Source organism: Brachyhypopomus gauderio, chromosome 2, assembly GCF_052324685.1.
Source record: "Brachyhypopomus gauderio isolate BG-103 chromosome 2, BGAUD_0.2, whole genome shotgun sequence".
In the NCBI taxonomy this organism is placed as follows: domain Eukaryota; kingdom Metazoa; phylum Chordata; class Actinopteri; order Gymnotiformes; family Hypopomidae; genus Brachyhypopomus; species Brachyhypopomus gauderio.
Genome location: NC_135212.1, coordinates 36,662,712 through 36,687,686, shown reverse-complemented (window position 1 = coordinate 36,687,686; position 24,975 = coordinate 36,662,712). Strand labels below are relative to the sequence as shown.

General features: G+C 49.5%; 1 protein-coding gene across 1 annotated transcript in view; it reads left to right on the top strand.

Annotated features, from left to right (window-relative positions):
* Positions 1 to 1,027: 1,027 nt before the first annotated feature.
* LOC143508688 (transcription initiation factor TFIID subunit 4B) overlaps positions 1,028 to 24,975 on the top strand; it is a 28,111-nt gene continuing 4,163 nt past the window's right edge. Inside the window, 13 exon segments of the mRNA XM_076997349.1 lie at positions 1,028 to 2,263; positions 3,632 to 3,774; positions 10,591 to 10,701; positions 11,481 to 11,627; positions 12,005 to 12,127; positions 12,603 to 12,692; positions 13,201 to 13,365; positions 16,239 to 16,314; positions 17,311 to 17,425; positions 19,867 to 20,036; positions 22,700 to 22,830; positions 24,019 to 24,100; positions 24,103 to 24,199. Coding sequence (XP_076853464.1) covers positions 1,057 to 2,263; positions 3,632 to 3,774; positions 10,591 to 10,701; positions 11,481 to 11,627; positions 12,005 to 12,127; positions 12,603 to 12,692; positions 13,201 to 13,365; positions 16,239 to 16,314; positions 17,311 to 17,425; positions 19,867 to 20,036; positions 22,700 to 22,830; positions 24,019 to 24,100; positions 24,103 to 24,199 — 2,657 coding nt within the window. The 5' untranslated portion in view covers positions 1,028 to 1,056.

Genomic DNA, 24,975 nt, shown 5'->3' with positions numbered 1-24,975 from the left:
GTACAGGTGCTAATATGGACCTCCCTATACACCATATGTCCACCAAAAATGTGTTTACACTCTTGTACAGTAAGGTATAGGGCAGAAATAAACCATAAACTGGCAATATTGTGTTCGCAGTTTCGACATGTTTTTCAGTAACACGTGAAACTACCAAGATGTATTTCCAATTACAATATTGTGTTTTCATGCACTTTTTAAACAAAAAAAAACTATATAGATTGTTAAATTAATGTATGTAATCGTGCACAAAAACATCCTACCAGTGAAAAGACAGCACAGCATTTCTTTAACAGTCCCCCATTGAAACTGATATGTTTTCTGGACCCAAGACAGTGAGATGTACTGGAACTAAATTATAATTTTTAAAAGATATTTCTCTTGCTCAGAGTGTTGTGAACCTTAAATCGAATTTCGTACAGATTCATGCTGATAGATGTAGATAGAGAATGTGACATGCTTGCCTTTACTGGAACTGCACTTGAACCAGACATGAATCCTGGTTGTAGTGAAAAGGCAGAATTAAAAAAGGTTCCCCATTTGGGGCCGAGGCTTGGGTTAGTGACCTTTTCTGCTATAAGCACCACTGTTCTGTGGGTGTGCCTTCACTAAATGTATTTTTATTACAACAAAAATAATTTTGTTGGAAAATAAGTTTTTATTTTGTAGTAACCTCACTCCAGTTTCAAATATGTTTTGACTTAAAGCCAGTAATTACACAAGAGCTCATTTAGTTAGATCAGTAGAAAACACTAAACAAGAAGAACATTTCAACATTTCAGTAAAACAGCGCTGATATACGATTGGAAAAGCCGTATTTATTCAAACTGACCGCTGCGTTGCGTATAAATACACCTACATTTAATGAATAAGCATCTGGTGTGAAGGACAGGTTATATCCTCATCAACCGTGATTCTCCTTTCTGTCCCCCCCCCCCCGAAGCGGCTCTCGGATCGATCCGGGCGCTCTGACGTCACACACATTCCCACAATGCATAGCAACACGCCTGCGCACTCGCCCCCTTGTTCAATTTAGACAGCGATCTCACGTCAAAGATGGCGGGCGCCTCCGACCCTCTGGAAGATATGCTGTTCTCCGAGGTGGACGAAAAAGCAGTCAGCGACCTGGTGGGCTCCCTGGAGTCGCAGCTCGTCGGCCAGAGCGGCGCGGCGGCGGCGGCCGCGCACGGCGAGGGCAGGAGCGGCGCGCACGGCGCGGCTGGGAACCAGCACTCGGGGAGAGCGCTACCTGCCCGGGGAGGCACCGCGTCCGAGCTGCAGCAGCCGCGCAAGGCTGCCGTCAGTCAGGACTCCCGCCCCGCGGACATCGGCTCCGACAAACACGCGACCCCGTCCTCTCTGAGCCCCGCCGCGTCCTCGGAGGGAAGCTCGTCCTCGGAGAGCGGCGGGAACGCGAGTACGAGCGCTGTGCAGGCGCATGGGTGCTCTGCCATCACTGGCGCGTCAGACGGGGTCACTTCTCCGGGCAGCACCAGCCCCGCCGGCACGGCTGACCAGCCGGGCTGCACCGGGGCGTCGAGGGAGCACGACGCCCGTAAGAAACACGTCCCTCCGGCCGCGCGGGCTACGTGCCCCGGCTCCCAGAGTGTGAACGGCGACGGGGGAGCCGCTCCGTCTCCAAACGCGGCCACAACATGCGCGAACACGACCACGTTCACCGTGTCCAGCGCCAACACGTCCGCGGCGGCTATCGCGCTGGACCGGGGCACCCCCACCATCGCGCTGGACCGGGGCACCCCCACCATCGCGCTACACCGGCTCCCCAACCACATCGTGGCCAGCATCGCCCACAGCAGGAACGGCACCAGCGTGGCGGCGCTCGTGCAGCAGGGCGCGCGCATAGAGCCGCACGTCAATCACCACAAACACCCGGACGGTGCGGAGGCCAAGCCCGCCGCGCCCTCCGGACCCAAAGTGGTGGTTCCGAGTCAGCCGGGCGCTGTGAACTCCGTGATAAACGCCGTGTGCTCCCCGTCCGTCGTCAGCCCCAGCGCCGCCGTCACGTCGGTCCCCGCGGCCGGGAGTCCCGCGGACGTCAAACCCGCGGTCGCGCAGGCGGCCACCACGGCGGCGGTGGTGATGATGAGGCCCGCGGCCCCCGCCACGGCCCCCCTGGCCGCTCAGTCTCAGCCCCGGGCGGGACTCGCGGCGCCCCAGAGGATCGTCGCTCCGCAGCTGATCGTCAGACCGCCACAGCAGCAGACCACCATCCAGCTGCCACCCGGCTTCACCATCCCGCCAGGTAAGAAGTTCCGAGGAAAGTATCTTTGCCAGAAAAGTGTCCGTCAGGTTCCCGAGGACACCGTCATGCCCCATCTCTGAACCTCCGAAAGGCTCCTGTTGACATCTTTCCCCTGATGGTCTCTGACTCACCTGTTGCAGTGCTGCTGCTCAGAAAGAGCTCAGCACCTGTCACATGATTTCTGACAGAAGCGACCTCTCGTGTGCTTTAATCTCAAACTGCATACAGACCCTGGGCGAAAAAACAAACAAACCATAAATAGTTGGGAGAAGTAGAAAGAGTTTGAATGAATATGAGGATTTCTTGTCAGCAGTGGTAGTCACTATTGTGTTGTGTAAACAAGTAACACAGAATTCAGTGAAAGCTTGGAGGAATGCTCTCAGTAAATAAGTATACTGCTGCATAAACCACACTCTTCTGTTCAGTGTCAGACAGACAGGGTTCAGCTCGCGGTCTTCAGCGCCATGGTGGAGTGTAAAAGGCTAGCAGGCAGGAGGGGGTGCAGAGACACTGTGTTTTCCTCCTGAAATTGCTCGAGGGGAGGAACTAAAATGTTTTGTAATGTAAATCCAAATCATTGTTAGTTTCGTCTCGAGGACAGACTGCTACCCCATTAAACAATAAACCAGATACACCATAGGTTAGACCAGGGCCATGGGGTTGATGGAGTATTCCTTTCCTATAGATTTCCATTTACAGAGTCGCTGTACTATCTTATTTTAATAAGCTTGATTTATTTTTTATGTGGTTTTAACAACTCATCATTCAAAGTCATCATGAATGCTCTTCCTTTTAAAAGCCCTCCCAGTCTCTACTTCTGGTTGTGCTGGTGGTACAGGTGTCTAGACCCACACCAGTGCCACACGCACGGAGGTGTGGATCTCGGACAGCACCCTGTGTTGAGGCCGTCTGGCCCTGCAGGAGGGTAGGGAACTTTTGTCATTGGACAGTTTCAGATTCAGAGTTATTTGTTACCTCCAGACCTTTGCTTGCTCACAGTCTGTGGTGCTGCTAAGCGTTTAGAGGAATACTTTCAGGTCGACTTGTATAACATTCATTATTTGTTGCCCCAGTTTGGAGGAAAGCTATAGTTAAAAGTTTAAGGTTAAGATAAAAAATAGGGGTTAGGTCTGAGTTGTTGGGAACAGGATAATGGAACATATGAAGAGTATGCACTAACATGGAAGTGTACTTACTGCGTGTGTGTTCCTCTTGTCCTGCCCCGTCACAACAGATCCTCCCTCAGCATCATTACAGCACTGCTGTTCTCCCTCACCTGACGCCGGTCCGGGTTCTTATGCACAGTTCTGCACACCGACGCTGTGTTTGCTGTGCAGTATGTCTCATGGACCTGTGCCTCTCTCGTAGGTATGGTGTTGGTGCGGACCGAACTGGGCCAGCTGGTACTGGTGCCACAGCAAGCCCTGGCGCAGGCCCAGGCCCAGAGCAGCCTGTCGCCTCGACCCGCCACCCCCACCAGCGGAGCCACCTTCCGGGTCCCCGCCCCACAGGTACGTCTTCCTGCTCCTCCACGCCTGCTTGCACGGGGCCCTGTCCCGCTAGCGCACGTGTGCGGTGGTCGGGCCCTGTCCCGCTAGCGCACGTGTGCGGTGGTCGGGCCCTGTCCCGCTAGCGCACGTGTGCGGTGGTCGGGCCCTGTCCCGCTAGCGCACGTGTGCGGTGGTCGGGCCCTGTCCCGCTAGCGCACGTGTGTGGTGGTCGGGCCCTGTCCCGCTAGCGCACGTGTGTGGTGGTCGGGCCCTGTCCCGCTAGCGCACGTGTGTGGTGGTCGGGGCCCTGTCCCGCTAGCGCACGTGTGCGGTGCACGGGGCCCTGTCCCGCTAGCGCACGTGTGCGGTGCACGGGGCCCTGTCCCGCTAGCGCACGTGTGCGGTGCACGGGGCCCTGTCCCGCTAGCGCACGTGTGCGGTGGTCGGGCCCTTTCCCGCTAGCTCACGTGTGCGGTGGTCGGGCCCTGTCCCGCTAGCGCACGTGTGCGGTGCTCTGGGCCCTGTCCCGCTAGCGCACGTGTGCGGTGCTCGGGGCCCTGTCCCGCTAGCGCACGTGTGCGGTGCTCGGGCCCTGTCCCACTAGCGCACGTGTGCGGTGCTCGGGGCCCTGTCCCACTAGCTCATGTGTGCGGTGCTCTGTTCCAGCAGGCGGGTAAGTGCACCTCTCTGTTAGCGTGTGCTCTTAGCCAGCGTGACTCGCCAGTGCGTCTAGGGCCTGGACGTCTTTTGCTCTATTGTCCTTTTTCTTTTCTTTCTTTCTTTCTTTTGCAGTGCCTTAAGACATGAGCGGCAGTGTTTGTGTTGAGTGGTGTATGTGTTGAGTGTCATCTGTGCACTTGTCCAGCTGTGTGAGCAGGTGAGTGTGTGGGTGTAGGAGGGGCCGGTCCACTCTTCTGCTCTTCCAGCTCCCAGTACACCTGGGCCAGGTGTGCAGGGTTCTTAATGGCTCGGTCCAGGTGTGTTTAGAAGAGTGACAGAACAAAATCCATCAGGCCCTCGGTCTCCCTCCAGCTCATCAACAGGGCCCGTGTTCCTGTGTGTGGACTGCTTGGTGGAGGTCACAGGATGGAACATGGGTACAGGGCTGGTGGGTGGAGCTTGCTGGGAGGAGCAGGGAGTTCAGGAAATGCTTCACCTCTGAGGAGCAAGAGGAGCTGGAGCAGCAGGATCCCTTCAGCTGTGGTGGGAGTTTGCTTCAGGAGTTTGGCACTCTGTCCAGCATGAGATGGGAGACATGGCAGGCCGGAGGGGGAGAGAAGAACTGAGGACCAGAGCTTAATACCATGAATACTAGAGCAGGAGTACTGAATACGGTCAGCTACTAGAGCAGGAGTACTGAATACGGTCAGCTACTAGAGCAGGAGTACTGAATACGGTCAGCTACTAGAGCAGGAGTACTGAATACGGTCAGCTACTAGAGCAGGAGTACTGAATACGGTCAGCTACTAGAGCAGGAGTACTGAATACGGTCAGCTACTAGAGCAGGAGTACTGAATACGGTCAGCTACTAGAGCAGGAGTACTGAATACGGTCAGCTACTAGAGCAGGAGTACTGAATACGGTCAGCTACTAGAGCAGGAGTACTGAATACGGTCAGCTACTAGAGCAGGAGTACTGAATACACCAGGCTGGGTTGATGTAAGTAACTGATTTAAAGATTTTTTGTTTGGAATTAGTTCCATACAGTTATAATTGATATACTGTAGTGTAAGTGAAGTGTTAATGGAGGTAATAACTAACTGTTTAAATGATATTAATGAAGTTTAATTTGAAGGCTTTTCTCCCTGCAGATCAGCTCACAGTTTGTTGTTTGATTGCAGTGTACCTGCTCATCAGACGTCGGTGCCTCGTTCTCTTCCATCTAAATATTGAGGCAGTACATTTATTCATTAGCGTTGAGAACCATCAGTCACAAAGCTGTAGGACACTGCCACCTAGAGCTGCACATCAGAGTGACTACTGAACAAAGTGAACTTACATTAGATTGCCAGACGTGGGTTAATCCTGCCTGGTCCACATTACCTTGTGACTGAGTGGACCAGCGGCGCTGCTAGAGGTCATCGGGGGGGGTCACAGTGCCACATTTGGGTTTGTTGTTTTCACTGGAAGCTACAGGTTGGTGTAATGTGTAGGCTTCACTAGGACAAATCTAACAGGAGTCAAAATGGTGTATAGAAAAGTATGTTGATGGAAGAAGGAGGAGTGAATTATGGGTAAAAGAACAGGTGTGTTGCTGTGTGTTCGCCATGCTGTGTGTGTTCTTGCAATTTGGAGAATTGAAAACGCATGGAGAACAACAAAGTGGGGTCTCTACAGACGGGACCTCTACGGTTCCCTTTGAATGTGCGGCAGATGCCACTGAGGTGGTTCAGGCTGTAGTTTGTTCCAGATGAGGATGTGATGAGGATAACCATGACTGAATGAACCGGGGCTGCATGGCCTGCATGTGGACCGAACACACTGCTAGCTGAGGCCTGGCTCTTAATCTCATCTCATCTAGTCAACAAAATGGAAATAGACCGACTACATATATTGTAAGTTTGGTCTAATACATCTGAAGTGGCTGCAGAAAAGGCCTTCCAGCTTTGGGGGCTTCCTGATGGGCTGTGTCAACCATTAGGGTGGAGGTTTTCCTTACTGGCTGTATCAACCATTAGGGTGGAGGTTTCCCCGACTGGCTGTATCAACCGTTAGGGTGGAGGTTTCCCCGACTGGCTGTATCAACCGTTAGGGTGGAGGTTTCCCCGACTGGCTGTATCAACCGTTAGGGTGGAGGTTTCCCCGACTGGCTGTATCAACCGTTAGGGTGGAGGTTTCCCCGACTGGCTGTATCAACCGTTAGGGTGGAGGTTTTCCCGACTGGCTGTATCAACCATTAGGGTGGAGGTTTTCCTGACACCTGGGTTGGATGGATCACCCCCCCCCCCCCCCCCCCCCCCCCCCCCTTGCTCTCTAATCGCTGTCCCTTCTCCTCCATCTCTGGTTTTAATGAGTGTTTAATATTGCATTGAAGTTTTGCTTGTCCCGTTGTACCTGTTAGGAGCCCATTAATCGCCACACGAGCACTTATGTTCTCTAAGTATAGTCGCAATTTGTCATGTTTGATTAATACTGCAGGTCTAACTTCCTGCAAGACAGATTGACTCTCCTGGCTCTATTTCCTTGTCTTCATTACTGATTAATATGAGCGCGTGTTAATCAGGTGCTTTACCTTTAGCAGATTTGCGTAGTTAAAGACCGTTTATGTTTATGCTAATTATTTATGCTCACTATTTGTACAAGGTTTTCATAAATTTGTTTCCAGCATTAAATGAGAACCAGCGACCGAAGAACTTCAGTAGCTCTGTAGTCTGTTTTTGTTCATCCTGAAGTCTGGGTTTCTAAAATGTGATGAGCATTGTAGTTGCACCCACGACGACGCAGAGTGATCACACAGGCCCAAACGGAGATGGAGATGGATTTGTGGAGAGATTTCATCCATATCTTTACCGCTTCATCCCGCTTGTTGGGGCCCACTGGAAATGGAGTACCCGGGAAAAGCACGGGGAAAACACACAAACCTCACACAGAACTGGCTGGACCAGGAATCAAACCCAGACCGCCTTGCTGTAAGGCGACAGTGCTAACCAGCACACCACCATGCCACCAGTGGAGAGAATCATTATCCCTTTTTTCATATTGTTGCTTTTTACCACAAGGTGGCGTCATAACACTGTAAATTAACCAGAGTGCTTCAACGACAAGTTTTTATTCTGCTTCACCTGTTACCTAAACAAGAATAAATAACAGCTAAATTTATCTGTTAATAAGTTAATAAAATAGATTGATTATACAGATCTCTTGGTCTTAATATAATCAGAATAAAGTGCTATCCATGTTTTTGCTTTTAATACTTTAAAAGATTCTTTTATGGGTTCATGGCAGAGGAGTACCAAAATGTTATTAGACTCTTCACGTGTTTTGATGTTTTGACCTTGCTAACGCAGCGTCATGACTGTCGTTGACCACAAGGTGTCACTGTTTTATTTGTATGTCCGCTTTTCTCTAAGCATCGTGTATTACAGCAGGGTGCATAAGTGTAGTATTTCATCTGACACCAGGCCCTCCTGTAGCTGAGAACAGATTAGAGTTTAGTGTTTTTCTAGAGAGTGTTTCTTGACTGTTAGTCACAGCCTGTGTTTTCATGACGCACAAATACAACATAAACTTATTTTCTTCAACATTTCAATTGTATGGCATGTTCTTCATCCCCATCACCTGTCTGAGCATCTGTCTGATTACCTGACTGTGCCAAGTTATTCTATTCTATTATCTCTCTCTCTCTCGTGCTCTCTCTCTCTCTCTCTCGCTCTCTCTCTTTCTCTCTCGGAAGATGGATCCTTCACATGTCTGATTGTCTTAAATTGATCAGGTTTTTCAGCGCTGACTGAAAGATATGGAGTGATGGCATCATTCTGTCTGCTTGTATGCGTGTGTATGCATGTTTGTGTGTGTGTACGCGTGTGTGTATGCATGTTTGTGTGTGTGTACGCGTGTGTGTATGCATGTTTGTGTGTGTGTACGCGTGTGTGTATGCATGTTTGTGTGTGTGTACGCGTGTGTGTATGCATGTTTGTGTGTGTGTGTACGCGTGTGTGTATGCATGTTTGTGTGTGTGTGTACGCGTGTGTGTATGCATGTTTGTGTGTGTGTACGCGTGTGTGTATGCATGTTTGTGTGTGTGTGTACGCGTGTGTGTATGCATGTTTGTGTGTGTACGTGTATGTATACATGCTTGTGTGTATGCGTGCTTGTACGTGTGTGTGTGTGTGTGTGTACACATGCTTGTGTGTTTGTACGTGTGTATGTTTGCATGTGCGTACGTGTGTGTGTGTGTGTGCATGCGTGTGCATCTTCGTGTGTGTGATATCTCAGGGCTATTCCCAGTCTCTATGTTCTTCAGGGAATGCCGATTTTCCAACAGACCTGAATCCAGAGAGAGCTCCTGCGTGTGAGTGTGTGCATGTACGTAGCCTATGGGAATAGTTTCCCCTTATGTATGTGTGAACATCAGCACATAGTACACTCTTCCTGTCTGCTCCTCGCTGATCGCATCACCAATCCAGTGTCTGCAGTGATCATGTTTGTTCTTATCATGAGCACAGAGTTTCTATATTACACCGGTCAACTCAATTTAAATTTAAATGTAATTAAGTTCATTCCAACATTATACTAGCGAACAAAATTTTATTAATTTAGAGTACTTCTCACATTGCACTTTTCAAGTCAATTTTAATTGAATTGAATTCCTACACTACATTGGTCACTACATTTTAATTTAATAAAATTTTATTCTTATTCTTAAATGTTATTTATATTTTATTACACTGGTCAGTTCAGTTTTAATTGAATTTAATTTCTATATTACAGGTCAACTTGATATTTTGAGTATGTAGGTTTTTTAGTCCTTCAAACGTAATAATTTTTACACTGAATTTATTTATTTTAATTTGACAGATTTTATTTATTAGTGAGATCAATTACATTTTACATTAAGTATACATATGCACTTATTTATAAATAAGTTATTGATACAGTTGAGTTATGAGATTACGGAGGCCCTCAGCCTGGTGCTGGATTAGAGGCTGGCAGGTCTTACGGGACTGAGGTACTACCATTACTACTCCAATCACCCCCTCCCCACGCCAAATCCTGGACTAAGTGTGTGTGTGTGTGTGTGTGTGTGTGTATGTGTGTGTGTCTATAGCCTATATAGTCAGTATCTATAGTCAGGCTGTGCTGGCTGAGCCACATCAGGGTGCTGATCTCTGTTTCAGATCAGCTCAGGTACTCTGCCACAGTGTTGGATGGTCTGTGTTAGTGTGTATGTCTGTTAGTGAATATTGGTGTGAGAGTGTTATTGTGAGTGTTAGTCTGTGAGTGAATGTGTGTGTGTGTGTGTGTGTGTGTGTGTGTGTGTGTGTGTGTGTGTGTGTGTGTGTTACTCTGTGAGTGTTTGTGCGAGAGTGAGTTCCAATTTCAGTACCTCAAGCTTTCTTTCTGTCATTTGTGGTTTAGAATTTGGGTCCAATTTTTTGTTCTTGAAAAATGTTTCCAAAATGATTTGTCCAGAAGTCTGCATTCTGAACGGCCATTTCTTCATGATCTTTCTTTCTCAGGTTGTTCGTTATTCCAATATTGTTTTGTTCTGATTGACTCCTCAATTGGTGTCAATTGCTTGTAGGTGTATTGACCTTTTTTTCCAGTACATTTATATTGCTTAATAGTTTCACAGTAAAAAATGCATATATGATCGTTATTTGGGTCGGATAATTGGATAACGATACTCCTGGTCAAACCATTTTGGTTTTGATTTGTTTTTCATTTTCGATTTGGCCTTATCTGCTGTTATGTTCTGCTGTTCTCACATTTAGATTTTTAACTTCCAGAGTGACCTCTTCTGTATGAGGGGGTCTCTGCTTTCTGGAACTCTTCTGAGCAGTTTTGGGCCCATCTGTCTGGTTTTCTGATGCTGTGCAGCTTATTGGGGCTGTGTGGGTGGTGTTGGTCTCTGTCCTGTTGATGAACATAGTCATTTGGCTGTGGTCAGACAGAGGAGTTTGTGGTTTAACACTGAATGAGATGGAAAGGTCTAAGTCATGTTATCATGTAGTCTACTGTAATGTTCCCAAGAGGTGAGCAAAATGTGTACCTTCCTAAAGAGTCCCCCTCTCTCTGTCCCTCTCTCTGTCTCTCTCTCTGTCTCCCTCTCTCTCTGCTCACACCTGGCTGCCTCCTTCTCTTCCTTGCCTCTCCTCTTCCGTTTCCTGGCTGCAGTCTCCGGCCTCGTCCCCGGTCTCTCGGCCCCCCCCTGCGTTCCAGTCTAAGGTGGTACAGTCCGCCACCCCTGCTCCCCAGACCTGCACTACTGCTTCTGCGGGCCTGACTGTGAGCAAAGCTCCTCACACTGCCCTCAGTCACTCACGCACGCTCACACTGTCTCTCTATCTCTCTCTCTCTTTCATACTATCTCCCCCCCCCTCATAATCGACAGTATTGATCTATTTAGGAAGTTTGATCATGGCTTGGTTTGAGGGGTTTTTTTTGTTTGTTTGTTTTTTTAAAGATCATTCTGACATATTATCTGATGCACAGTCTAGACCAGGGGTATTTAAATAGAAATGATGAGGGGCCACATTTTTTTTCCAATGTCTGAAGGGGCCATATACGGGAGTGGGGTGTGGCGAACGTATTTGGGCATCTGCTATCTGTTTATTGTTGCCGTGGAGGCAATCCCCAGCCTTGTCTTGAGATTGCGGTGCGCGATTTCAAAATAAGAGCGGATAGCCCAATTGAAGAAAGAAAAAAAAACTTTTCAAAACAGCTAGAAATAGAAGGCCCGCGGGCCGGATTAGGCCCGCAGGCCGCTATTTGAGTATGGGGGGTCTAGACTTTGTGGTTGGTAGGAACAACACAGACATTCAATGTTAATATGAATTTATAATTCTCTTCTCAATTCTACCATCATCTCTGTCCCCCCTCCCTCTCTCTTTTCCTCTCCCCCTCCCTCTCTCTTTTCCCATGTCTGTGTGGAGTTTCGTCATCCTGTGCTCTGGGGACATGCGTGGTGATGGGTGGGCAGGTCTGCCTCTGTGGGGTTGTGTGGCCTCTCTGCAGGCCTGCTGTCAGCTCCTGTTCATTTCTTTGCCCATTTCCTTGTCCTCCAGAGGGCGCCCTTGGCGACAGCGGCTGTGGCGGTGACGGCTCCCCAGCAGGTCCCCGCAGCCCTTGGCCCCCAGGGGCCCCACAGTCAGCCCACACTAGCCCCTCCCAGTGCAGCTGGCCCTGCCCCCGGAGCGCCTGTCATCTCCCAGGTCTGTGTGCCCTCCAGGTTCAAGCTTCAGTAGTTGTCCACCACCACCCTTCCCCCTCTCTTTTCTCTCTTCCCCTCTCTCTTCCCCTCTCTCTCTCTCTCTCTCTCTCTCTCTCCCTCCCTTTCACTTTCACCTTGAATGACTACTTGGCCCCTCTGGGTCATTCTTAGCAAACAAGCACACACACACACACACGCTAACAGCTGCCAGAAAGTTGTATCTTTTTATATACACATGGGTTAGCACAGCTGATAACTGTCCCACCCACCCACACACAAAACATCCAGCCTCACTGGCCTACATTCAGCTGGACAGTTCTCATTCTTAAACACATCACACACACACACACACTCATGGCTCTTCTCCCTCTTCCGCAGGAAATGCAGGAAAACGTGAAAAAGTGCAAGAACTTCCTGGCGACACTGATTAAACTGGCATCCCATAATTCCCCCTCCCCAGAGACGTCTCGGAATGTGAAGGCGCTGGTGCAGGACCTGCTGGTGAGTCCTGACTGGCAACTCAGAACAGTATAATCGGGAAAATGATAGAAATCCCAGAGGTTCCTCTCCAAGGCCCCTGACCTCACCTTGTTCAGGAAACAAGCTCAGCTCTGACCCCTGTAGTGAGGCGCTGTCTTTCCTGACGCATGCCACACAGTACATGAGTATCTCTGGATGAAATATGATGGGATTCTAATTGGACTCCTCCTTCAGGTGGTAGTGTTTACTTAAAGTTCTGATTCCACATGAGACAGAGCCATAAACCTTCATCAACGTGTTTTACACTGTTTCTAGATATTTAGACTTGTGTTTTACATCATTGTTCAAGATATTAATGGACACATTCTTTACAGAGTATTTCTAAAACACTCACACACACTCACACTCTCTCTCTCACACACACACACACACACAGACAAATAATGTGCGTGTTTTACAGTGCGTTTCTTTAATGTTTGGATTTTTGGTTTGTCAGGATGCCAAAATTGAACCGGAAGAATTCACCAACCGTCTGCAGTCTGAGTTAAAGTCATCACCACAGCCTTACCTGGTCCCTTTTCTCAAGGTGAGACACACACACCTTCTTCTACTCTTACAGTTCTGCACTACATCAGCTGCAGGTATGGTTTTGTTCTGGTTGTGGTCTGCCCCGGCAGCTGCTGGCGCTGACCTCTCCAACCTGTGGCCTACCAGATGTTGGGGTCGCATTTGGCATCTGGAAATGTGACCCTCGTCATCAGAGGGAGGGTTCTGATCTTTCCAAAGTCTTGTTTTCCCAGATGCAGTGGTGTAGATAGGACAGTAGTTCAGCTTAACACAACGCATTTGCTTTTCCTGGAGATCATGCATACAGCCTTTCAGCTCTGGGCCAGACCACGATCCACAAATCAGGCACACTGGACCGCGATCCACAAATCAGGCACACTGGACCGCGATCCACCAATCAATTGGCTAAAAAACAAGTCATTTTTTTCAGTGGTCATATCCTGTATTATTGATCATTCATTAATTAATTATGTCACTTTTCATTAATGATTCGTCTTTGTGGTGTGTGTTTGTGTATGTGTGTGTAGAAAAGTCTGCCAGCACTGCGTCTCTCGCTGTTAAACAGCCAGCAGTCGCTCATTCAGCCTCCACAGGCTGCCAAAACCAGCATCTCCCCAGCCGGTACTGTTTCTGGGACCGTCGCCACAGGCAACGCAGTCCGGCAACCCAACAGCACCCCTGTGCTGCCACAAGTAGGTGTCTCTCTCGCTCTTATTCTCCCTATCACTCTTCCACACTTTTCTCTCCCTCCCTCTCTCTGTCTCTCTCTCTCCCTCCCTCCTTCTCCCATCCTTCCTCTCATATCATTGTTTGAATCTCAAGGTCAGTCCAATGTGAGTAACGAGTATGAGAATTCCTGTCCATCTCCACGAGTCTCCTCCTCCTCCTCCTCCTCGTGACTGTTTGTCTGTGACCTCTGACACCATGTGCAGTCACAACTCTCTTCAGCTGCTATAGGCACTTCAGAGTCAAAGCTACATGTCCCAAATGTCACACAGGCACTTTTTTTTTAACATTTAGCTCTACATGAGAAATTGCTCAAAAATAAACTATTGGCATATATTTAATAATAATGCTCCTCAAATGTTATTTTTCTGCATAACAAACGACAGAAAAGATGCAGAGCAAAAACAGAGCTGACTTGTTCTTTAAAGTCAGTTTCCCATGAAGTAGACTTGACCAAAGTGCTTCTGTGTCCCAGTCTGTCCAAAGTGGGTCTGTCATAAAACCTGGTGAGCTGTCTACATAGACATCGTTTTACGTCATGGTGCGTGTGCTCCTGATACATGGGCACTTCTTGGATCATTTAAACATGCCGCCTACCAAGAGACCTTAAACATGCGTCCTACCGAGAGACTGGTCGAAGTTTAATCAGCATAGAACGGTTCCTCAGCCACTAAGTCAATCTTTATTAAACACAAGCCCAATTTTTGCTCTTGGCGAAGTAATTTTCAAATGTGCTCTGCTTTTTCTACAATATTCAAGACTCATTCAAATAAATATTTAGTAATCTGAAACCACATTATTTGACTTTTTAGGTTAATTTGTGTCCAAACTAACCTTTAGTTTTATACACTGAGCGATTAGCATTTATGCTAGCGCAGTTTGAAGTCTCGAGCTACTGCTGTGGATAACCAGCTAGTTAGCTAACAAACGTCTTAACACAGCAAGTAGCGTATTAATGCGAGAATTAAAATTGCGGTAAAACTGAAAGAGGAGAGTCCATCTTGCTGAAACGGAGAGGTATCAAATCAAATATATTTGTATGGCGCTTTTCATAACATAGCCTATGTTGTCACAAAGCGCTTTAACATTACAAACTGAGGTAAATAAACACCCGTCACATACACTACACACTGAGGTAAATAAACACCCGTCACATACACTACACACTGAGGTAAATAAACACCCGTCACATGCACTACACACTGAGGTAAATAAACACCCGTCACATGCACTACACACTGAGGTAAATAAACACCCGTCACATACACTACACACTGAGGTAAATAAACACCCGTCACATACACTACACACTGAGGTAAATAAACACCCGTCACATACACTACACACTGAGGTAAATAAACACCCGTCACATGCACTACACACTGAGGTAAATAAACACCCGTCACATGCACTACACACTGAGGTAAATAAACACCCGTCACATGCACTACACACTGAGGTAAATAAACACCCGTCACATGCACTACACACTGAGGTAAATAAACACCCGTCACAGGCACTCTAACTAGACCGCCTCAATAATCTGCCTCATGAGGATGGATGTCTGTTATAACGCTGCTACTTAAACAGATGCCTGCATAAACAGTGCCTACTTGGACAGCTCACTACATTTGGGGAAAGACACATAGACTATATCAATATAAATGATGCTGTCTCATCTTATATCTCGTATAAAATATATCGATATTTCTAAAGTCTCGATATATCTCTTCTCCCAGTGAGAATGTCAGTGTCCGCAAAGCTGCCGAGTGAAGGTATATGGATACATAAATATGAACACATTAGTCTTTTCCACGGTATAGGCCTATATCTACTTCCTCATGCTTCCTTGAGCAGCCACCCTCCTAGTCTTTACGTACTGAGCTGTAACCCTACTATGTAAAAACCCATAACATTGTTATTAGAGGTCAATAAGTCTCATTTTTTATGAGAAAAAGCCACAATTATATTTATTTAGATCAAATCCAGAACAAAGTGTCTAATAGTTCTTGACAGTTCTGGATCTCTGAATCAACTGTGGTTGGATCCCATGACGGCCGGACACTGTCTGTGCTTTTGGCCTGAACGAGGAGGTCGTTACCTCACACCAGCAGTGCCACAGGCACACTTTTTTTGTTTTGTTTATTTATGAGTTCATACATTCTCTTTCATGCACACATGTCCAATCTCACTGGTCCTCAGTAATCCAGGTTGATGTGTACACATTCCCTGCTCTGCCTGAGGACCCACATCCCCAGCGGTGTGTGTGTGTGTGTGTGTGTGTGTGTGTGTGTGTGTGTGTGTGTGTGTGTACCCTCCTGCCCCACCCTGCCCGTGGCTCCTGTCTTCACCCCCACACCCCCACTGAGCCCAGCCACAGGGCTCCCTGGTTAGTGCTGGTGTGCAGGCGACCAGAAACAAGGCAGAGAAATATGCAACAGCACCAGAATGGGATGGGATGGATGATGGACCCGGGGCCTCACCGCTGGCACTGCACAGCCCCCCTCCCCTCCCCTCTCCTCCCCGCTTGCACAGACATGTTTATTAGAACACTCTATCTCTCCCCCCTCCCCTCCTCTTCTCTCCTCCTCCCCTCCCCCTCCCCCCCAGACTGTTTCTGACTTTTTCATCTTAAGCTTTGCCATTTTCCTTTAAAAATAAATGAGAAAATTGAGAGAAAATTTAAATAAAATTTTCTGTCTGTCGTGTGTTGTTGTCTTGGCTCTATTTTGTTGAATTTTTCTTGAATATTTTATTATGCGTATTTTTCCTATTTATCTGATGCCTAAATAGCTCAAGGTCCATCGTCTATTTTCATCCTGTGTTTTATACCCTCTAGGGTATTAAACGGGCAGGCAGTGTGGCCGGGCAGGTCCGGATGCCGGTGGTCATTACCCAGACGGTGCGAGCAGCAGGTGAGGCTGCGCTACACAGTGTTGGCCACATGCCTTGGTACAGCCCTCATGCTGGAGTCACGCCTGTGCAGGATGTCGCGCCTGTGCAGGACGTCGCGCCTGTGCAGGACGTCGCGCCTGTATGATGTGATCTGTTATCTGGCCCTTCAGTTGCTCTTACGTGGAGTTTGTAAAGTTATGATTTGCGGTCGCTCAGCGAGTAACAGGCCTGTTAAGATCACGTGCAGGACTGCAGCAGTACTGTAGTTTCATTTAAACTTTGAGTCGTTTCAGCAGGATTTATTGAGGGGCAGACTTATGATGTTAGTAGTATATAGACAAACGTGACACAGGGACACACAAGTACATGGTTAAGCATAGAAGGCACAGAGTGTCTTTCATTTTTAATCCAGGGATTCATTGTGTCGCATTATCACAGAGAGTATGTTCAGTTTAATTCGCTTCTAAATGGTTGAAAATTGAACTAGTATGTTAAAGGATCATGGACTATCCTGTAACAATGTGCCAGGAAGCTCAGAGACGCAGAGTGGTTTATTTACCCAGTGTACTAATCTCGTCCAGACGCTCCCTTTTGTCTGTGAGACCCTTGAACAGTCTCTGTTACAGCACTGGCTCTGTGACTGGGAGGCTGGAACTCTCTCTCCAGGACAGTGAGGGTTTTAGATGATTGTGTTTGGGTTGGGCTGTGCTGGGTTGGGCTGTGCTGGGTTGGGCTGTGCTGGGTTGGGCTGTGCTGGGTTGGGCTGGGCTGGGTTGGGCTGGGCTGGGTTGGGCTGTGTTGGGTTGGGCTGTGTTGGGTTGGGTTGGGCTGGGCTGTGTTGGGCTGTGCTGGGTTGGGCTGTGCTGGGTTGGGCTGGGCTGGGTTGGGCTGTGTTGGGTTGGGCTGTGTTGGGTTGGGCTGTGTTGGGTTGGGCTGGGTTGGGCTGTGCTGGGTTGGGCTGGGCTGTGTTGGGCTGTGTTGGGCTGTGCTCTGTAACTGTCTTGCTACGTCTGCAGGTGCCGTAGGGAAGGGTCCCACTATCCAGGCAGGCAGAAGTCCTACTGCGATCGCTGGCCAGCTCTCAGGAACCCAGAAGAACAAGCTCAATGACCCTGGGGGAGGCTCCTTCAGGTGCGTGTGTGTGCGTGTGTGTGTGTGTGTGTGTGTGTGTGTGAGATGTAGGTGGGCTTCAGTGATTGTGTGGGTTTATTTGCTTTCCGTTGTGAATGCGTATGAGTGAGAACAGATGGGGGGGGGGGGCCTTTGTGTGTGCGGTTCAGTTGGCTGTGCATGTGTGCCACTATCTGGGAGGCAGGGTGTAATACGAAGTGTCGGCACATGGGGGCAGCATGTCCCTGAGCTGGTGCAGATGACTGCAGGCGATTCTTTGGGGGAAGATGGACTGGAAGAGCTCTTCTGTGTTCCTCTCCTCCCTGCTCTTCATCACTCTCTCCTCTCCTGAAAACAGACTCCTCATCGCTCTTCCTTCCTGTTCAGCTCACTTCCTTAACTTACCCTTCCCCTCTCACTCACTCTCATCCTCCATCTCTCCTTCCCTCGCCCTCTCTCTCCCTCTCTTTCCCTCTTTCTCCCCCTCTCTCCCTCCCTTTCTCCCTCGCTCTCTCTTCCACCTCTCTCCCTCCCTCTCCTTACTCTCTCACTCTCCCTCTCACTCTCTCCCCCCCTCTCTCTCTCTCTATCTCTCCCCCCCCCCCCCCTTGATGTGTGTGATATGTACCTGTGTCTGGCCACCTTTTGTTAGTACAGATGCTCTCTTAAATGAGCTCTGTTTATGTTGATGTGTACCACACATTAAACTGTAAGGACACCCCCACCCCCCTCTCCAGCCCTCAGAGACACCAGCCTCCCAACCGAAATGCTCCACAGAATGGGGTGCGGGTGTGTAGGCAAGCCTTGAGTTGCGGTGTCCTACAGTTGCCCTGGGGACTAGTTTCTGCATATTCAGAATTGATCAGTAATCATTAAAATAGAAGTAATTGTGTGTGTGTGTGTGTGTGTGTGTGTGTGTGTGTGTGTGTGTGTGGTCAGTCAGGTCTTGTCGTGTACAGTCATTCCTGTACTTCTCATGTCCTGAGGGGGGCAGTAGCTGCAAGCAGTGATTGATAAACCAATAAACCAGTGGCAGTGTTGCTAATTAAGCTGTCAGAGCTGTGTGTTGCACACAACCTTTTTTCCTTGTTCCTTCACCCCTGCCCTAACATAATTTTTTTCTGTTCTGGAAGCTTCCATGACCTGTGAGTGCCGTGTTGCCCCTGTCCTGGCTTCCCATCATTTGTGGTTGTGCTTTGGTCTGTCGTATCTCGTGCATAACACAAGCTCCTCCTGTGCCCCAGTCAGGCTGTGACCAGAGAAGCCCCGTCGTGTGCCTGGGGGTTCTTGTCCCATACGCAGAGTGGCATAAACCAGGGCCTTCTGTTTACGGGCCACTTCCCCCACTGGGTTTCAAGGTTATGCTGCAGGAACTGTGGCCTTGTAGCTCTTACAGTAGTGCAGCGTGACCCCGGATGAACTCGGACCCAGAGCACATATCCTGTATTTCACAAAATGCGCTTCATCGGTTCCTGGTGAAATCCAACATAAATATCTGAAATTGTTGGAGGAGAGGAGAGATTTTTTTAGCATCAGTATAAATGTCACTTTAATACAAGGACATGTTTCACTTTATTTGCTATCCTAATGATGATTGATTTGACACTCAGGAAGATCAAACATCTAGGGTCTAGGGTACGTCTAAGGTCTAGGGTAAATATGCACTGAGGCCCACTGTCTCTAACCCTCACCCCCAAGTTACCCGGTGTCTAAATGCAAAGGTCAGGTTGTGGTGGGTCATCCCCTGTAGCACAGAACCTCCGTTGCTACGTGGCCCCCTGCTGTGGCCCCCTGCTGTGGCCCCCTGCTGTGGCGCCAGTATTCGTAGGTGCTGTGTGGAGGAGCCAGAGCTCTGCAGCTCCAACGGGGAGGGGTGACGTTGGACCTCCTCCCAGCCGAGTGCACTGAGCGTGGGCACAAGGGCAGTCCAAACATGGGCTGGGGGAGGGCTAGGTCCAAATCAGACCTGGAGTTCTGCATGCAAATGAGAGCAGAGAACACTGACCTTTGACCCAGGCGAACCCACCCCAAACCCAAGAGCATTCCGAGACGCCCAAGGCTCTACGCCTTCGCTGTCTAATTAGGACACTGTTGCCTGGGAAACAGAAAAGGGAAGTCCCCAATTGGGCAAGAGGGATATCAATCAAGTTTGGAATACCTCCACAGTAATGGTTTATAGAGATGTGGTGTAGGTTAATATTTTGTTAATGATTAGAATAAAAATGTATTTTTCACTCCACAGTGAAAATGTCTGTTCCCTCATGATGTGATATAAGAACTGACTGGACCAATCACAGCAGAGTTTGGGGAGGGTTCCTAACCAACCATAGCTGTGAAGGAGGGAAAGCTCTCTCTCTCTCGTACGAACCCTGACCCCTGACCCCTGGCCCCTGGCTCACCTGGACTTCACAACCTTGTTCTGTTGTGCTTGAGCATGACTGGTTCTGCCTTGTGCCTTTCAGAGACGACGATGACATCAATGATGTGGCGTCTATGGCCGGGGTGAACCTGAACGAGGAGAGCGCTCGCATACTGGCCACCAACTCTGAGCTGGTGGGAACACAGATCCGCTCATGTAAGGACGAGGCCTTCCTGCCTTCAGGAGTGCTGCACCGCCGCATCCTGGAGATAGGTACCACACACACACACACACACACACTCACTCACTCACTCACTCACTCACTCACTCACTCACTCTCATGTTAAAACATATTGGAGATAGGTACCACACACTCACACTCACTCACTCTCAATCATGTTAAAACATATTGGAGATAGGTACCACACACACACACCTCACACTCACACTCACACACTCTCAATCATGTTAAAACATATTGGAGATAGGTACCACACACACACACTCACATTCACACACACACACACACACACACACACACACACACACACACACACACACACACACACACACACACACACTCACTCACTCTCAATCATGTTAAAACATATTGGAGATAGGTACCACACACACATACACACACACCCACTCACAAATACACATAAACATACAAACTCACAATCATACACAAAATCACAACCATGATTAAACATACTGGAAATGGTTAACGCACACACTAACATGCCACACACACACTTCAGCCAGTGGAGATTCCTAAGTCACACACCTACACCACACACACACACACTTCAGCCAGTGGAGATTCCTAAGTCACACACCTACACCACACACACACTTCAGCCAGTGAAGCCTGTGACAGCATGATGGCCAGTCTGGGTGTGTGGTGCGGGTGGAGTGTGTGAGTGCCGACACCCTGCTGTGTGGCCGCACATGGCAGACCGTATCTTCGCTTGAATAGTGACACACTCCAGTCCAGGCCAGACGATGCAGCGCCCAGCCCAGCAACACGACACACACTCTGAGACACACACTTGGCCTTGGGGGTGTGCTTCAGACATGACGGAGTGCCGATCTCAGCTCATTCCTGATGCTGGTTATGCTGCCCTACTTCTGGGAAGAAAGGCCTACGAGTTGATCTCAGAGATGCTTCGATGTTTAACCTGTGTTGTTGTCTGTATTTGCACAGGTAAACACAAACTCTAGAGCCCCGTGCTGCTCTGAGATGTCGGTACGTGTGTGTCAGAGCAGAGCTGACTGGACATGTTGTCTCGTCATGGCTCTGTGTCGTTGATTCTTAAGGGGGGGGGGGGGGTGATACTGCAGAAAACGCTGCTCTTTGATAAGCGTCAGTGTTGAAGCCTTGTCCGTGGGCCTGGTGTTTGATGCTCATTGTCGCGCTGAGATCTCCACAGTCTCGAGCTGCTCGAGAGACGCGCGGAGGACGTGCCAAGCAGCTGATTTAAATAATTGCCGCGATTTACTTAAAAGAACAGCGGAGGGGGAAATTATGTTAAAATTATGTTAATTTGGAAATGAAAGAAAAGACTGTAACAGCAAGCTAGGCCAACAGCGCACTGAGGAAGTCCAATTGCCCTCCCCTCAACCTCCCCTCAACCTCCCCTCCACTCACCCTCCCCTCCCCTCAACCTCCCCTCAACCTCCCCTCAACCTCCCCTCAACCTCCCCTCAACCTCCCCTCCACTCACCCTCCCCTCCCCTCAACCTCCTCCCCCCCCTCCCCTCCACCCCCCCTCCACTCACCCTCCCCTCCCCTCCACTCAACCTCCCCTCCCCTCAACCTCCCCTCCCCTCAACCTCCCCTCCCCTCACCCTCCCCTCCACTCACCCTCCCCTCCCCTCACCCTCCCCTCCACTCAACCTCCCCTCAACCTCCCCTCCACTCACCCTCCCCTCCCCTCAACCTCCCCTCCCCTCAACCTCCCCTCCCCTCACCCTCCCCTCCACTCACCCTCCCCTCACCCTCCCCTCAACCTCCCCTCCCCTCACCCTCCCCCTCACCCTCCCCTCACCCTCCCCTCACCCTCCCCTCACCCTCCCCTCCCCTCAACCTCCCCTCCCCTCACCCTCCCCTCCACTCACCCTCCCCTCAACCTCCCCTCCCCTCCCCTCAACCTCCCCTCACCCTCCCCTCCCCTCACCCTCCCCTCCCCTCACCCTCCCCTCACCCTCCCCTCCCCTCCCCTCACCCTCCCCTCACCCTCCCCTCACCCTCCCCTCACCCTCCCCTCCCCTCAACCTCCCCTCCCCTCAACCTCCCCTCACCCTCCCCTCACCCAGATCACTGATAAGGAAACACAGCAAAGGCCCAAAGAGCTGTGTTCTCATGGCTGTGTTGTTCTCATGGCTGTGTTGTTCTCATGGCTGTGTTGTCTCTCATGGCTGTGTTGTTCTCATGGCTGTGTTGTTCTCACGGCTGTGTTGTTCTCACGGCTGTGTTGTTCTCACGGCTGTGTTGTTCTCACGGCTGTGTTGTTCTCACGGCTGTGTTGTTCTCACGGCTGTGTTGTTCTCACGGCTGTGTTTCTCTCTGTCTTTCTCTCTCTGGTTTCTCTCTTCTTTTCTCTCAGTGTCTCACCTGAATGAGTGTTAATGAGGACGCTATCAGATATATCAGCGTTATCAGAATGTCAGCATTGTCAGTATTATATGTTTATTGTATCATTATAGCAGTGTTAAATCTGTGTTTTATCATTATATCAGTGTTATAACAGTGTTGTATTGCGTATCATTATATTGGGGTTATGGCGCTAGATCGGCTTCATCAGCGGTATCTCAGCACCCAGAGTCTGTCTCTAGGTGTGGAGCAGACATACACTACCCCAGTTCTGTGCGTCCTTCATAAATATCTCAGCAGCCCTGTGAAGTGTTGTAACATCTGTTCCTCTGTCTTCCAGCCAGGAAGTTCGGGGTGACGGAGGTGCCTCTGGAGGCGGTGAACTACATCTCCCACGCCACCCAGGCACGCCTGCGGACCGTGCTGGAGAAGGTGTCGTCTATCGCTCAGCACCGAATGGACTCCAGCAAGGTGGGCCAGGTCAGAGGGGCCCGGTCCTGCTGGGGGACTGGTCCTTCCAGTCCTACTGGTCCTGCCGAGTGGGATATCTCCCTCCTCACTCCATGGCAGGATCGTTTTTAAAGAGTTTGGCAATAATTTCGATTTGCGTCCTACTTTTGTGTTTTGGATTACGCCGTGTTTATGTAAGGGGGGGGGGGGGTGTACGGTACGTGAGCTGTAACAAATGAACATATCCGTATAAAATTGTATTGTTACATCTTTAAAAATATGCTCTTGTGTTGTGACTTCAAACATCTTTGATTCTGAAAGTTTTGGAATGAGTATCTCAGAAGAGTGTTTGCGTGGGGCCATTCAGTGCCGCTTAGAAGGGTGAGGTACAGCTTTGAGAGGGAGTGTGTGTGGAGATGTGTCTCCCGCGCCTATCAAGGTCGACAAACACGCGTGCAGAAGGAGAGGCGGGACCCCGGCAGTCCCCACGCGATAGCGACTCTTCACAGCGCTGTCTGTGGTCCTCACGTACCTGCCGCTGTCTTCAAAGGCCCCAACGTGCAGCGTGCGCCCCGCTCCTGATGGAGTCTGATGGAGAGGCTTTCAGAAGTCGTTTCTTTGCGTGCAGGGCGAGCAGGTCCCGTCGTGGAGCGACCGTCTGGGTTTTGTTGTCTGTAGTCTGTTTTGTTCTTGCAGTGTCTCAAGTGTCTGCGCTGTGGTTTGGAAATGAGGGGTGTCGTAAGCGAACAGCACCCTGTGAAGCCATGTTTGGGGTGGGGGGGTGTGAGGGGGGGGGTCTCTGAAGTCATTGAGCACACACACGCGCGCACACACCAGCTAAAGATCCTGAAAGGCTGGAAAGAGTGAGGTAATGCGACAGAGGGACTGAGGGCACGTTTGTGAAATAAACAGGTTTAATTATGGCGTTAACAGTTTGTTTGCCCACAAAGTTTGTTTCCACCTCAGTTTGGAATGCACTTTAGATGTGTCCCACAGAGAGGTATCAACAGCAAAGCAGGACAGAAATGTTTTGACAAATCCAAACTTTTGGTTTCGATGTAGTAAACATTTGCTAGAGCTAAACTCCTCTTTTAGCTTGTGAGTAACCCTCACTGCTTCACTGCCACCTTTTCCTTGTTTATCTTCATATTCTCTCTATCTCTCTCCCTCTCTCTCTCTCTCTGTCTCTCTCTCCCTCCCTCCCTTCAGGATGAGGAGTGGTGTGAGCAGACTTCAGATGTCCGCTCCCAGCTGAAATTCTTCGAGCAGCTTGAACGGTTGGAGAAGCAGCGGAAGACGAGCAGGAAAGGGAGATTCTTCTCAAAGCGGCCAAAGTAAGAACCTCACCAGTGCCCCCAGCACGGCTCACACACGTGCTCCCCATAGCCAGGTCAGCAGGACCTGCAGTGACCTGATGAAGACCAGCCAACTCCCGGTTCCCGCTGCTCCTCCATGGTGTGCCCAGACGAGGCATTTAGTTTGCTATTGCAGCGTTTTGTGGTTTGAGTCTGGTCTCTTCCTTGTTGAGGGTGTGATTAGATAATGATCTGTAGTGCAGGTGGGTGGCGTCCAGTAACATTCATTCAGTACTTTCCTTTAATGAAGAGACAGCTAAACACACTCTCACACACACACTCACACACACACACACACTCTCACACACACACTCTCACACACACACTCTCACACACACACTCTCACACACACACTCTCACACACACACACTCTCGACACACACACTCTCACACACACACACACAGGTTTATGTCCTTGCTCTCTTCTCTTCACTGGCTTGGCTCACCTCAATTTGACCCCTTGAAGATAACCTCGCTAAAATAAAACCCTCCTCATTGGTTGTGGAAAATATGACTGGAGTCCTGGGGTAGTGGTGATGAGGTGGGTCAGGGGTCAGTCACTCCGAATGGACCATTAACAAGTTTGTTGTTTCTGAGGGCACAGACAGGGCTTCCCGAGGTAGAGAGAGACCGACATGCTTGTCTCTCTTCAGCGACATGGGATGTTCAGTAGAGACCAACACACTCATCTCTCTCATGTTGCACGTACATGGACACCACTCAGAACGTGCGCGTGTGCGTGCGTGCGTCATTTTGGACTGCTTCCCCCTCGGGCACAGACTGCGGTATTCTTAAGATTGTGTTTTAATTA